At 41.9% G+C, this 17,034-nt stretch overlaps 1 protein-coding gene across 3 annotated transcripts in view; it reads right to left on the reverse strand.

Moving 5' to 3' along the window:
• Positions 1-17,034, reverse strand: part of ARHGEF7 (Rho guanine nucleotide exchange factor 7) — a 123,764-nt gene that overhangs the window by 87,375 nt on the left and 19,355 nt on the right. For 2 of the 3 annotated variants that reach the window (XM_087814226.1, XM_087814224.1), the window contains exon 2: positions 6,906-6,992. The exons of the other annotated variant lie outside the window; for it this stretch is intronic. In XM_087814226.1, coding sequence (XP_087670352.1) covers positions 6,906-6,992 — 87 coding nt within the window. The remainder of the gene's footprint in view (positions 1-6,905; positions 6,993-17,034) is intronic. 3 annotated transcript variants of the gene reach the window in all.

Genomic DNA, 17,034 nt, shown 5'->3' on the forward strand with positions numbered 1-17,034 from the left:
TCATCCCAACACCAGATGGCTTTCTCAAAAGGATCCTTTATAAAAACAAAACCCTGAGTCTGTATTATCTCCTGTCATTACTACTGACAGGCAGATGGAATGGTAGCGGCCTGGGGAGCTTTCAGAATTTTTAGTACACAAAAGATACTATCTTGGTTCCTAGCAGAGGAAGCGCTCTCACAGGGGCATGGGTGTGGACTGAGACACTGTATCATGTGTTATTCTTGTTCCTCCACCTCCTCTTGCCTGGGATCAGGAACACAGTTTATTAGGCTTACCCAGCCTGCCTGGGCTTTAGCCTTATTAACACAACAGATGATAGGAGCTTAAAATATGTGAGCCATCTTCACTTTTCCGTTTTTTACACTTAATTCCAAATTACTCTATTCCTGTGCCTCTTCAGAAAGTTTCTCAGGGTCTTCACTGTTCAGGAGTCCTCTGGTGAGGTGGGACAGTGGGATGTTCTCGATCTTGGGCAGGTGCCCTACTTCCTAGTGCCTTAGTTTTCTAATCACAGCTTGGGGATAATAATGATACAACCTAATAGAGCTGCTTAAAACTGCATTTAATACACATTTAAAACAGGATCCAGGACATAATGAGCACTCAGAAAATGCTGTTTATTCTTGTTATCTATTATACACCTCTAAGTAAAATGCCACCAGGCTGAACCAACTACACAATTTGCATGGTCCAGCACAAACGGAAAATGCAGAGCTCCTTGTTCAGTAAGTCTTAAGAATTTCAGACGGGGACAGCAGAGCATTAAACCAAGTGCAGGGCCCTGTGAGACTGACTACAAGGGTCACACACTCCCAAGGCCAGCCCTGCCACCAGCTGAATTCTCCTGAGAACTTACCTATGGTTCTTGTTAGGAGTCAGGCTAACAGTACTGCCTTACAATCATTAAATAGTTCAACTACCTCAACTCCAGGTGGCAGCATGCTTGGAAGAGCCCAGTCTGTGGAGCCACGGGATCCAAGTTCAAATCCTGACTCTTAGTATCTCGGCTAAGAGCTGGGACCTCTTAACCAGCTAAAGTTTCAATCACAACTGCAAAATGGGAAAAGCGACATCTTCTTTACAGGGTATTTGGGAGAATTAAACAAAACAGTACATATGAAATGCCTAGGAACATAATTTGTACTCAACAAATATTACTCCCATTTAATTTTAAAGATGACTGTATTTCTCCAGCCTCTTCAATGATCTACACTTTCACTGTCCAATGTTGGGCAACTTGCCACATGAGCTGTTGAGCACTTGAAATGTTGCTAATCCACAGTTGAGATACGCTGTGAGTGTGACAAATACATACCAGATTTTAGAAACTTAATGTGAAAAAACAAAGTAATAAGCTCATTAAAACTTTTATATTAACTACACATTGAAAGAACATCATTATGGATAGATACAGTAGGTTAAAGAGAATGCATTATTAAAATTAACTTGTTTCTTTTTACTTTTTAAGTTATTGGAAATTTTTAAATTACAAATGTGGCTTGCATTATATTTCTATTGAATAGTGTTGATCTAGACAATGAGGCACCCAAAGATCTGAAATGGAGGGGAAGGTCTAGTTATCTACACTTGGAAAAGCAGACTAGAGACAGAAGTGACCAAATGCTCACCCTACAAGACAGTTTGATAAAGAAATAAAGAAGATATAAGACAGAATCAACTTAGACACTTTTTGCCAGGAAAAATTAAAATACAATTACAGTATCTGAGCAGAATTTGGCTTTCTTTGCTTTTAAGTACCTACAAAATGTTCAGAGAATACCCTTTTCACCTCTCAAATGACCCTTTCTAAATTATATAACTTATCTCAACTTCTTTAAAAGGCAAGTTCTGGTAAAGGCACAAATAAACTGACTTCAAAAGTTTATTCAATAAGTCAATCGATAAATACTATGCCATTACCTAGCATTTCCAGCTTACCACTGAATCAATACAGAAGATGACTAGCTAAGAAGCAAGACTGCTGTGTGGCCTCAAACACCCTCGATGCAAAGCTGCAGTATACAGTTTATCTATCTAAATCTAAAATGAAGGTAACACTTGGGTGGGGCATCCCATCCCTAGGGAAAAGACCATAGATACACTTTTGTCTTTATTAAAATTCTTTGCCCTAGCCAATGTGGCTCAGTTGGTTGAGCATTGTCCATGCACCAAGAGGTCTCTGGTTCAATTCCAGATCATGGCACATGCCCAGAATGTAGGCTCCATCCCCAGTAAGAGGCATGCAGGAGGCAGCCTCTCTCACTGATGTTTCTCTCTCTCCCTCTCCCTTCCTCACTCTAAAATTAATAAAAACATATTTTTAACAATTAATTCTTAAGCCTGTGTCAACAAGTTTTAATTTTCTACACAAGCATGTGTTAATTACTATATTTTTTATTTTTTTGTTATCCTCACCCAAGGATATTTTTTCCATTGATTTTTAGAGAGTGGGGGTGGGAGGGAGAAAGAGGGAGGGAGAGAGAAAGGGAAGGGGAGGGGAAAAGGAGGAGGGGGAGGGGAAAAGGAGGAGGGGGAGGGGGTGGGAGAGGGGGAGAGGAGGAGAGAAGGAGGGGGACATCAATGTGAAAGAGACACATCAATTGGTTGCCTTATAGAACCTATAACCCAGGTACTTGCCCTTGACAGAATCAGTGTGCAGGCTGACGCTCTAACCACTGAGCAACGCCACCCAGGGCTAAGCTTTATCAATAGTATTTTAAAATATTTTTTTGGCCCAGCCAGGCGTGGCTCAGCAGTTGAGCATCAACCTAGGATCCAGGAGATTGGGGTTCAATTCCTGGTCAGGGCACATGCCCAGGTTGCGGGCTGCAGCCGATCAATGACTCTATCATCATTGATTGTTTCAATCTCTCTCTCTCCCTCTCCCTTCCTCTCTCTGAAATCAATAAAGACATATTTTAAAAATAATAATAATATTCTTTTGGATGAAATCTCAGTCATCACCTTGGCTAAAAATCTAGAAGAGAATTGAACATTAGCACAAATAAGTATCATAAATAAAAGAGTTTGTCCTTCAGAAATACACAGCGAAGAAGTGTTTTAGGAACACATAAGGGAATTTCTTTCCCAAAACCTCACCCTAAATCACTAAATCAGCCCAGCTGATTACAATACTGGAGAGTCCACCTGAACACCCTTCCATACTCTCTCAACTTAAAGTGAAAATATTATCACTCTCACACAAAGAGAAATCATCACCTTTGCAGTCTCAAGAAGCACTTCTAGCCAGAGTTCCCACTTGTACAGAACAGCCGCAGAACACCTCCGGCCAGCACCAAACTAGAGGTTACTTGTGAGAAAGCTGGACGATAATTGCAAACGTCTGAGGTTTTCAACTTTTATTTTCTATTCTAGCAGCTTTTCTTTCACATCCTCTTTCAAAAGTCCAATGCAGGAAATCTTGAGTGCCTCACATTTGCCTTAGTTTACCATGTTCCTAGGAATACAGGCACTGTCAATACAAAGAAAAAAAAACAAAATGTTTATCCAAAGAGGCTTCCACCTTCCTGGATGAACGAGAAAACATACCAGGTACAGCCAGTCACAGGACTGGAAAGGAGTGCTCTCATATACTGGTACTGAGCAAAGGCACATTGATAAAAATGTCTCTGGAAACAATTTGGCAGGAGGTGTTCAAAACCTTTAAAAGCTCCTACTTTTGACCTAGCAGTGCCCTATCAGGGAATTTCTTCTTAAAAGGTAATCAATGATGAAGGATTTTTTACAGAAATGTCCATCGCACAGTTCAATGTTTACACTAGTGAAAAATCAGAAATAACTTCTATATCCAAAAATGAGAATTACCACTAGGAACTATGAAACACCCTTTTAAAAATAAGTAGACAAATATCTAACATTCACACTACATTAAGCTAAAGCATTTACAAAAACATTATGTGTGCTATGTTGTCATGGTTAATTTAAAATATATTTACATATATGTAAAGGGAGAAAAAAAGACTGAAACCATAATTTTAACACCGGTTATCTCTAGATGTAGCATTATAAAACTTTTTTTTTTAAATATATCTGTATTGATTTCAGAGAGAGGAAAGGAGAGAGGGGGAGGGGGAGAGGGAGGGAGGGAGGGAGAGGGAGAAAGAGAGAAAGAGAGAAAGAGAGAGAGAGAGAGAGAGAGAGAGAGAGAGAGAGAGAGAGAGAGAGAGAGAGAGAGAGAGAAACGTCAATGATGAGAGAGTCATTGATCGGCTGCCTTCTGCACACCCCCGACTGGGGATCAAGCCCGCAACCCGGGCATGTGCCCTGACGGGGAATCAAATCCTGATTACCTGGATCCTAGGTCAAAGCTGAACGGCTGAGCCACGCCTGGCCGGGCAAAAACTTTGTTTTTTTCTTACATTTCTCTCTTTCCTGCACTGTCCTAACAATAAACACAAACTGTACAATATTCCTTTAAAATTAAAACTCCTTTGATAATAAGAACAACTCATTGGGGGATAATACCTGATTTTCTACAGCTAATTAAGATGTGTATGCAATGAATTAACTAATAAAGTAATCATGATGCTCAGTTCCTCTTTTCCTTTAAAAAAATCTTAGGATAGTTTAAAATGGTGGTAAACAAGCAAATGCACATACCAAAAACAGACAGTCTGTTACAAAGAAGTCAGTCTAAACAAACTCCTGGAAAAAAGCACCTTGACACTCATAACTATACAAAAACTAATCTACAATTCATGTGGTCAGTTTTAAGTTTTGTGTAATTTCAAAAGGTTTCTTGTCTTCCAGAATTGTGTGAAAATATGTGTAAAACCTAGAATGCATTTCAAAAGTGTCAAGGTCCTTCCCTCCTCACTCCCTTTCAACATATTTTTCTTTAAAATCACTAGGGGTAGGGGGTGGAGGTGGAAGAGGGTATGGAGGGGTAAACGGTGATAGAAAAAAATTAAATAAATGACCAAAAAAGATGTGAAGGAAAATAAAATCACTGGGAAACTGCTGCACTGTGGTCCAAGTGCAAGGCCATCTTCTAGGAACAGGCCTGTCCCTTCAAACCACAGATGAGAACAAGCCTAGATACCTGTTTGATCCATACAAACTCCTCTTTCAGGGTAAGTTCATAAAAATCTGAGTGACAAACAATTTATGAGGTTTTTTATTGCTTTTTTATTTTTATTATCTCTAATGTAATTAGGACTTTTAAAAGTGTGACTTACAAATGACCCTTGATAGAATGCTAACAAAATATGCTTCTATTTTAAGTTTAATGAAAGTAGTATTTACTCTTTAAAAACAGCATGAAATAATTCATCATTTCCCTTTACCTTAAAAAATAAAAATTTGCTATCAACTAAACTTCAAGCTACTCAATCAATTACAAATATTCATTGAAGGTCTACTATGTGCCAAGCACTGTTTAGATGCTTAGGATATGTTAGTAAACAAACTCTTTTCTAAAATATCTTTAAATAAACTCTCAGTTATAAAAAAGAGTCACTACATGACATTTCAACAGCAACCTTTGGAAAACTAAGGATAAGGGGTTTTAACACTTACCTTTTTTTAAAACTCATTTCTTAAAACATCTTTCACTAAAGTTATCAGATTATAACCTTAATGTGCAAACTGAGTTTCAAATTTACTATAAACAAAACTCATTAGTTTAAAGAGGATAATAAAATTCCACAACAAAGGTTAAGAAAAAGCAAAAATTGCTACAAGCAAAACAGATCATGACAGCCCAATAAGGAAATTCAATGATAAAACAATAAAGCCCATCCAGAGGAGGAAAAGGCCCTTCTGAAACAACAGCCCATGTCTTTAGAATCTCCACTAAGCATCCTCACTTATCTGTACATGATTTCCTCGCAGTCATCAAACACTCCCAACAATAAAATATCTCCGTTTACAATCATTCATAAAAACAATATTTTGATCTCTATGAATCCCTACGTGTGTGATTTCAAATAACAGATAAGCTTTCCTTATAACCTCCCCTCATAGTGAATGACTTCTAGCTTTTTTCCCCAAGAAACCTACACTAAGAGTTTGTCCTTCACTAAGAAAATCTTTATGGGTGCATCTTACATAACAGGTTCTGTCAGAGATGCTTTCACAGTTATCTAAGAGTTCAGTATCACACTCACTTTTCAGATAAGGAAACAAAGGCTAAGCGTGTGGTAGAGAAGGCAGAAAATATAAGATTTAAGCACAGAACTAACTACAGTCACATCAGTCTTTAATTCTGAAGTAAAAAGCTAGATTTCTGGATCTAAAGCACTACCTCAAGATTAAGACAAATCACATGTTAAAATAAGATGAAAAAGAGAAGTTTGCAGCTTCCCCTGAAAAGCTGTATTTAGTGAAAAAACCTTAAGCAACATGAAAAAGACACACCGTCCAGTGTGCTAACCAAGACATAAGTTAGTATGTCTCTAATCTAAACACCAAATGTGAGAGTACAAACCACCTAATTTCTGGAAAGAAAACACACAAGAAGTTGGGGCCCATTTTATTTCTGCCTGGCTTTGCCTCATTACCTCCTGGGGATTCTGGCGCGCTGACCCAGGCCTGGATGCGGTCGTCGGAGAAGCCCTAAAAGCAGCAAAGCTGAGGCAAGCGCCAAGGCATCAGCTCGCACCGTGACACGCAGTTGTCGAAAATGTGTATCACCTGCACCACAAGCTACTGGAACCACTTTTCCTCATTGCAGACAGAGAGCAAAGTTTCGGGCTCCGTACAGTGGCTCCTCCCCGCCCTGGGACCGCGTTCACACCCCCGAGCAGCCCGCGCGCCGGGTCTCCGGGTGCCCTGGCTCCGGGCCGTGACCCCGGCAGCCTCTCGCCGACCCAGGGGTCCCCCGAGCCCCTGCCAACGCCCGCGACACCTGCTCCGCCAGCCGCGCGTCCCCACCCGCTCACCTCCAGGCGCAGGGAGGCCCCGCAGCCTCGCAGAAACTCGCGGATGTTGCTCAGGCACTCGCTCTCGCTCCGGGGCTCCGGGTAAACCTGCAATACAGAGCACAGACGCTGAGCAAAGCGGGGAGGCCGCGGGCGCGCCCCGAGGCGAACCCGCGGCGGCCCCGGCGGGAGGCTCCGGAGGGCGAATCCGGGCGGGCGAACCCGGCGGCCCGCAGCGCCCCCGGCCGCCCCCGGCGCTCACCGCTCAGGCACTGCCGCTCCTCACCCTCTTTCCTTCCTCCGGGCTGCACCAATCTCAGGCCCCTGCCCTCACCAGGAACTGCACGGGAGCCGGAAGTGACGTCTTCAGACCGAGCGCCGGACGGGCCCCCGCGCGCCCTCTTCCGGTCCTGCACCTGGACCTCGCACACGCGGCCCACCTGGCCCCACGCGCGGCCTCCTCTTCTCGGTACCTGGTCCTCATCCTCCGACTGGGCCCACCTGGCCCAGCCCCCGCGCAGCCACCTCCTCCCGGCGCCCGGTGCCCGGTGCCCATCCACAGACTCGGCCCACCTGGCCCGGCCCACGCGCGCCCTCCAAACACCTGGTGCTGCACTTCAGACGCAGCCCCTGGGACGCAGCCCGCCAGGCCCGGAGCAGCCCGGGTGAGCTCGGCCTCGGCGGCTTGAGCAACCCCAACGGGCTGGGAAGAACCTTGTGTTTCTTCAGTTCTTCCCCGCCCGGGACTCGGGGGAGAGTGGAGCTAGCATTCTAACGCATGGTTTAAAATAATTTGCAACATACATTATGCAGGTTGGAATTACAGCGCAATGTTTCTTTTCCCAAATACAGACCATGTGCTTCATGAACGATTAACCAAAATAGCCTGGGGAGAAATAGTGGCGAATGCAGCCTCCACCACAGGTGAAGAGCAGCGAGGCGGGCTCCTGCGGACTGCCTGATCCTTGGTCCTAGGTAGAACTGTGAGGGCCACCAGGCACACATGTAAGTAATTACTGACAGTCTCCCAAGGCAAGAAACATGAAGGAAACCAGGAACAGCACCAGTTACACAAAACAGTCAAGGGAGAAGCCAGAGACATCAGAAGAGCTTTTTGTTGTGGTGTTCTGAACTGTATATGAAGACTTTAAGTTTTGGTAGTTACACTAAATCATCATCCAAATTTCTAGCATTTTTTGAGGACACTCAAGGCCTTTTTGTACTGTCTTCTAGGGGGAAATCAGGACATCCCATTAGGTATCTCTGTGGTTTCAACTCAAAGTGCTCAGGTCTTTTACAATTACAAATCAAAACAAAACCAGCACACTGAGAGGTGTGAAATGAGAGGAAATGAGATTTTTCTTCCCCTACAATTTAAAAATTCTTTGAAGAAAGTGCCAATATATTTCCCTCCAAAATGAACATTTGTTTTTGTAGACTGTAGAATAGAACAGCAAAATCAAAGCTGCCTCTTAATTCATTTTGCTCCTCTCCCTAAAAGAATTTTGAAAATCTATGTACCAAATGTGTAGTTAACATCCAAAGTCTTCTTAATGTTAAATAGTTGCAAAGTATTAATTTCTGACACCCTGATGACATTTTAAAACTAAACAAACATTTTTAAAAAACATATCCAATAGAAAATACAATAGCTATAATACCCATTCTCCATCTAGAAAAAAACTTACGCACATGTTCTTCTTTAAAAGTCAAAAATTTCACATTAATTTCTTTCTCCTTTAATTCATTTCCTTTCCACTTCCCCCACAAAAATTGTATTCTAAAGTGATATATATTGCCCTAGCCGGTTTGGCTCAGTGGTTACAGCATCCGCCTGCGGACTGAAGGGTCTTGGGTTTGATTCCAGCCAAGGGCACATACCTTGGTTGCAGGCTTGATTCCCGGCCCTGGTTGGGGCAAGTGCAGGAGGCATGTGTCTTTCTCACATTGATGTTTCTCTTTCTCTCTCTCTCCCTTCCACTCTCTCTGAAAAGCAATGGAAAAAATATCCTCAGGTGAAGATTTAAAAATCAAACAAAAATAAAGTGATACATATTTATGCTTGAAAATGTTACTGATCACAGTTTTTGCAAGAGACCCATACAAATACAGTTAATCCTCATTCACTAATTCTTTATTTGCAACTTGGCCTACTAGATAAAATGTATGTGTTAACCCCAAAATCAGTACCTATGATACTTTCTCAGTCATTTACGGACGTGTGCATAACAGCAAAAAATTTGAATTGCTTTATGCACATATTCCCAGCTGAACAAGGCCATGCTCTGCACCATCTTGTTTTAGCTCATAATATAAGCAGATGTCCTTTCCACAGTCTACTAGTGTCACATTTTTCACATTTTTGTGCTTTATGTTGATTTTACTGTTTTAAATGGCCCCCAAACGTAGTAGTACTAAAGCACTGCCTACTGTTCCTACTCGCATGAAGTCTGTAATGTGCCTTACAGAGAAAATACTTGTTAGATAAGCTTCATTCAGGCCTGAGTTATAATACTGTTGGCTATGAATTCAATGTTAATGAATCAACAGTACGTTATATCCATGAAAAGGAAGAGGAGATTCACTAACCTGTATATGAGGCTGCTCTGGAAAGTGCTAAATTAACATCCATAGTGCATGATGCAGCTATGGAAAAGATGGAAAAGCAGCTAAATTTGTGGATTCATGAGATGACAACCAATAAAAAGAGTATAGTGGATAGTGTTGTTGTGAGGCTAAAGGCCAAAGAAATATACAATCATGTTACCCAGGATCAAGAAAATGTTAAACCTTTCTCAGCTAGTGCAGGCTGGCTCACAAAAGGTGATACCACATGAAAAATACTAAATTTGCAAGCAAAGCAGGTCCTTCAGATCAGGAGGCTGCAGAAGAATTTTCAAAATATCTGCTGAGCATTATACATGAAAAGGGAGGTTTTCAATGCTGATGAGACAGGCTTGTTTTATAAAAATGTTGGGAAACGAACCTATGTAATACAAATGGCTTCCAAAGCCCCTGGCTTTAAATCATGCAAACACCTGGCAATCTTGCTATTATGTGCCAATGCCAGGGGCGACTTTAAGTGCAAACCCCTAATGGTACACAGCACAAAACCCACAAGCGCTGGCAAAGAAAAAACTTGAACCATATGCCAGTCAGTTCATTGGAGGTGAAACAAAAAAGCATGGATGGAGTCTGAAATATTTTGGGATTGGTTCCACAACTGCTTCATCCCAGTTTGCCTTCAGGGTTTTGTTAATTTTGGATAATGTTCCAGTTTATTGTCATGAAGAATTCTAAAATGCCCACCCCGACACAGAATTTCTCTTCATGCCCTCAAATACTACATCTCTCATCCATTCCCTTACTTAGGGCACAATAAAAGCTCTCAAGGCTCACAATACCAGGGAGCTTTATAGCAGTGTTTTTGAGGTTCTTGATGCCAATGAGGAGACCACCATAATGGACTACTGGAAGTCCATCACTACTCACAATGTTATTGATTATATTGGGACAGCATCAAGCAAGCTACTATCAATAACTGTTGGGAAGCCCAGCCGGGCATGGCTCAGCAGTTGAGCATTGACCTAGGATCCAGGAGATCGCAGTTCGATTCCCAGTAAAGGCACATGCCCAGGTTGCAGGTTCAATCCCCATTCAAGGGCTTGCAGGAGGCAGCCAATCAATCATGACCCTCTCATCATTGATGTATCTCTCTCTCTCTTTTTCTCTCTCTTTCCCCCTCATCTCTCTGAAATCAACAAAGACGTATTTAAAAATTAAAATTAAAAAAAAATAACTGTTGGGGAAATGTTAGGCCAGACTGCATGAAAACTTTTGAAGGCTTTGAAGGTGTTACAGAAAATGTAAAGTGCAGTGTCAAAAGCATAATGCATATTGCACAGCAAATAAGTGGAGAAGGTTTCAATGACATGAATGAAAAAGATGTGGAGGAAATCTTGAAAAAAAAATAGAACCCACCAACAGAGACCTGGAAGAAATAGTAAAACATGGCACTGGATTCAGCAATGATGAGGATGGTGATAAAAGTCAGCCTAAAACTCCAAGAATCATCCCTCTCACAGCAGCCAAAATAGCAGAATGAAATTCTGCTCTGGAAAAAATTTTCAATGACATGGAAGAATGTGACCCTATGCTTGAACACGGCCTCACATTTAAGCCCCTAAAGTCCACTGCATTTGTCCCTTCTGCCAAGACACTTAAAGATTTGAGGTGAAAAGCCAAGCAGACAGGGCTGAAGCAAATTTTCAATCCAGTTTGGGAGGGACTGTTGCTGATACCATCAAGTTGTGGAAACCAAACTGAGGTAGAACTGCCAGATCTCACATCCTACCCTCATGGATGCCTTTCCTGTCTGCCAAGTAAGTTCCCCCACTCTCCCTCCGTTTTCATTGGGCAAGTCAAGGTCAAGAGGTTTAACCCACTGTGTACTGCCCCATCACACATCCCACATCTCCATCAACAGCAAGGTTTTAGTTAATGTGTTCATAAAATTTTAAATGTTTAAACTTTGCTTAATGCTTTTTTCAGGGCTTTCTTGCATTACTATACTATACAGCACACATATTTACTGTGTGTGTGTATGTGAGCACTATATATGTGTACTGTGTATTACTGAGCAAGAAAGTTAAACTAGGACCATTACAGTAGACTATGTTATATAATGCTGTGACTGAAATAGTGTTTTATTGTAAAGAAATACTGCATGTCATTATTTGTAAGAAATATCTGTCATTAAATAGAAATATAACTAAAACAAGATTATTTATTGATTGGTTGATGAAATGTTGGGACCAGAGTCTCAAAGAAACTAACCCTGTATTTTCCCAGGAACAATGGCTCAGTAGTTACTAATTTAGTATTTGCAGTGACTCTGCAGAAATAACTACCACAAGTAATAAGAATTGACTCTAAGATTATTAAGCCATAAAGATCTAATTGTTACTTTTCTTCTAAATTGAGTTAACACAACTATGATGATTACACAAACAATGGAAACATTATAGTTTTTAATGAAAATTATTAAATATAAAATACAAATTTTTATCTGGGCATGTATATCTTAATGAGATGTATAAGGGTTTTTTAATTAGTTCATTTATCCATGAATGACTATTACATATTGCTAGAAAGTGATATGGTCCAGCATCAATTCTATTCCTATCTTGGGGTTTTTTTAATTCCAATACTGAGTAACCTTTTATGTAAAAGTAAGTACAGGTTTCCCCCACTTTTCAAAAATTTGCTTTACACTACTTTGCTTTACGAAACACCTACCTTAGTACCTGTTTTTACTAACTGAAAGAAATCCCAAGAGGGTTTTCGCTTTTACAAAAAGAAGCAAAAATATCATCAGCATTTGTTCTGTAGCAAGCTCTTGTACAAGCAGCTCGCACCCAGAGCAGCAAGAGTGGAAATGCCAAGCTCCTTCCCTGGAACTACTCTCAACATCTCAGCAGCATGCCACCATAGCTTTGAACTGTGTCTGTGAGCATCTGTGCTTTATCTTGATTTATTTTGTGCATCCATTAGCAAGATGTGTTCTAGGGTAATCATTTCTTCACTTGATGCATTTCAGCTGACCAAAGGTTTCACAGGAATGCTCTACTTTTGGACAGCAGAGGAAACTTGTATGTTGAAATGGAAGGAGTTTTATGATGTAACTTGATTCTTTGAAATCTGAGTTACACAGCCAAAGTCCAGATATAATCCATCATAAATTTTAAAAATTTTAAATCATCAGTTAACCGTTTGATTAGGGTCCCCTGCAATTTTGTGAAAGCTAAGAAGTAGAAATCCCTAAGTTTATTCATTTCTCAACACCATGGATATTTCTAATTGTTCCTTTGTTACAAGGCCTGGAGGTTTTCTGTGTTACAGCAGTGTACCTCAGGAAAGACAACAAATGGGTGAATGGTCTGCCCTTTTATGTGCAGTGGGAGAAAGGCCATTGTGAAAGGGGAGGTGGGACAGCTGAACCAGCATGATGCCCTCCTTGATCATAGGCTAGTCAATTTTAGGTAAGTGATTATGCAAGTTGATCTGGAAATGGATTGCCTTAAACTGTCCTATGCCTTCAAAAGTCATCATGTACATAGGTACATGCAGCTAGCTAGTTCAATGAACATTGTACCTCAAAACAACATACCTGTTTGGAAAACTGTAATGTAAAATAAAAAACTCAAAACTTCACAGTAAATCGTCCTTGACTCTGTAACATACATGCTGACCTTCGACAAGTAACTGACCCCTCTGGGTCCATGCCCTGATCCCCAGTTTAAGGCTGGCATGTTAGCCTTTCTCACAGAGCTGCTGGGAGGACCAAATGAATAATAAATTAAGTCACAATGTTGGGCAGAGACTCCATGCCAGCTCATGTCATAAGCACAGTGAATGAGAAAAAGAGGGAGGCAAGGTCCCTGCCCTCAGTGAGGCAGGGAAGAACTGCACACAACATGGCAAATACAACCACAAAGATGTGCACTTAGCACCGTGGAAGCACAAAGAAAAGAAATTCTAGAGACATAGGGCAAGGGCAGAGGCTTACCCAACCCAAAAGGTGACATCGAAGTTGGGGCCAAAATGGTGAAGAGGCAGATGGCAACTGCATTTTCAAAGGTGTGACATTCAAGAAGTCCATGGTGTTTTAAAGGGTGGTGAGCAATTAAGGGCAACTGAGATCATGGGTGAAACTACAGGAGGAAAAAAATACATGTGGGATACGACAGTACAAAAGAAGATATTTAAAACTCCCCCTTATTTCGCTAAAGAAGCTATATGAACAGTAAGTGAGCACATGAAAAAGGTGTTCAACATCACTAGTCATCAGGGAAATGCAAATTAAAACCACAGATAACACTACACACCCACCAGAATGGATAAGATGGAAAAAGCTGACAATATCAAGTGTTGGCAAGGAAGGAGAGCAACTGGAATCCCCATACATGACTGGTGGGAATATAAAATGGTACATTTGGAAAACTGCAAATTTCCTGCAAAGTGAAACATACCTACTAAGCCCCAGCAATTCCTCTCCTAGGTATTTACCCAAGAGAGATGAAAACATGTCCACAAGAAAGCATATACAAGAACATTCATAGCTTTATTTGTAATCACCAAAAGTGGTCTCTCCTCAGTGCACTCTCCATGGTATTTAGAGAAGAACTCGCCTCAAATGATCAACAACTGCCCCGTTCACTTTCCAGAAATCCTGTCCCAAGTTCTCCACTAATAAACTCTAGGCTTTTCCATCAAGAACTCTAATCAGGCAGAGGAATAGGCAGTCCCAAAATCATTGTAATTGTCCTTTCAAATATGGCTTTTGTACTTAATATTTGATAAAGGGTGTGTCTAATGTTGAAAATTTGCTACAAACTAAATCATGAAGCAATATAAGGTCGGACTTCAGAGACCTCCACAGCTGTCCAATTTCCTTCCACCCTCAGTCCACACAAAGTGCCAACTAAGGCAACTGCCTTCTCTCTGACTCTGAAAGTGTTTAGAGAGCCTGAGGGTAGAGAGAGAAAGTGCATGAGAAAGAGAACTGGCAGTTCTCTGAGGTTACAAGTTCAGTGTTACCACAACAACTAAGATCAAGAGTATAGAAAACTTATAACACAGCTTATACTATCTGGGAAACACTTAACTCCCCAGGACCCTAGTTAGCCCAGAAGTCTCTCTCGTGTGTGTGTGTGTGTGTGTGTGTGTGTGTGTGTGTGTGTGTGTGTGAGAGAGAGAGAGAGAGAGAGAGAGAGAGAGAGAGAGAGAGAGAGAGAGAAGAGAGAGAAAGAGAGAGAGAGAGAGAGAGAGAAATTCCCCACCTGACTGATTTTCAGCCAGGTTTGGAACCACCGATACGGTATAACTCACTGTTTCTCAAATGGACACACACATCAGATCACCAGGAGTAATATTACTAGGACTTGCCACAGAGTTTGAACATTAGGTTTGGGGTGGAACCCAACAATTTGGATTTCTGACAATGTCCCAAAGATGCTGATGGTACTTAGGAAACCAGTGGTATAAGTAGACTGTGCTATTCAAGAAATGTTCCGTTTTGCCCTAGCAGGTTTTGCTCAGTGGTTAGAGCACTGACCTGTGGACGGAAGGGTCCCAGGTTCGATTCTGGCCAAGGGCATGTACCTCCGTTGCAGGCTCGATCCCCGGGTACGTGTGGGAGGCAACCAATCGATGTCTCTCACACCAATGTTTCTCTCTCCCTCCCACTCTCCGGAAAGCAATGGAAACAATATCCTCAGGTGAGGATTAAAAAAAAAAAAATTGTTCCATTTTTCCCCCCATTGGAAAAACAAATGCCCAAATACAGAACAAAAGTCTCCCCACATCTCTGCCATTAACAACAGTCTCATCATCCCAACTACAAAGAGTCACTTCCTCTGAGCACCTGGTTCTGTCAGCAGCCCCCACCACATAGCGGGCCCTTCTGGGCATGCCTTATCTTACCCTGTTAGACATAAACTCCCTAAGTGCAGGCGCCCATAGCATCTCCTTCTGCTAAACAGTCAGCAAGTATAACTAAATGACCTACCCACTTAGGTCACTGAATTCACTAATCACAGAGACTTGAGAGAGCCTTAGTGCAGAAAGGGTCTATATTCAAGGCAGATCTGTTCTTCTACAGATGAAGACACAGGGACTTAGGATAGATGACCTCCCCAAAATTATGCAGCTTGGCACTTCATCAACCTGCTCTGTGCTCCAGGATGCTGACCTATGAGGACTGTAGCAACTGGCTCCCTCACCAGTACACTGGCTTCTGGTGGGATTCAGCCAATTGGTGGCCCTCGTAGGAACCAGGCCAGCGGCGGCTCTGCTGAGCAGCTGCCTGACACAGCCACAGTGATGTGCTGGAGCTGCTCACAGAGCTGGCTATATGCTTCCCACCCCAACTCTGCATTCAGTAACGTCACCTTGGGAACTTGGAATCGGGCACAGTATAAGTGTTTACACCGCAGAAACTGGCAAACATGACAAATCAGGGATCCTCACCACAGGGAGCCTGTTGGTAAGCCTTTACCAACAAACTACTGGCTGTATTCCTCAACTGAAGACCACAGCTCCTGTCAGGAGCCTTCTGTGGCTAAAACTCTCACTGGCTCCAGGGACCCACTCCTCACACTTTCCCCTTCAGGCCCAGGCAAAGCAGTGGCTTCCCAGGACAATTCCACATCATCACAGGGTGTCCTTATTCCCGCCCCCGCTTTGTGAATAGCCTCATCATTAAACTCTCCCAACCACCTCTGTTTAGCATGCTGTTTTCTGCTGGGGCCCAAACCTAGTGAGCTTCCTGGTGGTACAGTTAAAAATAGAACACAGGGTCACAGCAGAAGATGGTACATAATTTAGAGAAAGGATTAAGTAAATTATAGTACTTCCACAAAACAGAGCATTACCCACCACACGGCCTTTTAAGAAGAGGCAGTTTTACATACTGATATGTTACAATCTCCTAGTTACAGTAAGTAGGGGAAAGGAACAGGGAAGAGTATATATAATATGCTACCTTTTGTGTTTAAAAAAAAAAAAAAAAGGAAAAGACAAGAAGATGTGTGTGGGTGTTCAGAAATGCATGGAATAGCTCTGGAAGCACATGTCAGATACTTTTAACAAGGGTTTCTTGCCTCCGGGGAAAGAAAATGGGGTCTAGAGGACAGGGGAAGAAGTAAACTTGCTCTTTATTTTTTTGTACCCCTTCAATTTTGTACCACATGTAAGTATTATTAAGTAAATATGTTTTAAAAAGAAGAACACTCCAATCTAATGTTCTCCTCAAGCCAAGTGCCTTCTCAGTCCTTAGCAAGCTGGCTGTCAGTGTTGGGGTACTTGTAGGGACAATCTCCACCACTCCAGGCCACGTTGCAATGCCTTTTAAAAACCTTGAGCTTATCTTCTAAAAGTCTAATTAGCACTTACTGATTCATCTAATTTTTAATTACCTGGGAACCACTGCTTTATTCTAATTAGACTGAGGCTCTCTCCTGGTCAGGAATTGAGCTCTTCCATAGCACTCTGTGTTCATTCAACAGTTAGTGATGTTCAATGGGGTGAAAATGTAGGTCAATAGCACTCACTTGGCAGTCTATTGGGCAGCCCTTCCTCCAAATCTATT

The sequence above is a fragment of the Miniopterus natalensis genome, chromosome 2, assembly GCF_054644295.1.
Source record: "Miniopterus natalensis isolate mMinNat1 chromosome 2, mMinNat1.hap1, whole genome shotgun sequence".
In the NCBI taxonomy this organism is placed as follows: Eukaryota; Metazoa; Chordata; class Mammalia; order Chiroptera; family Miniopteridae; genus Miniopterus; species Miniopterus natalensis.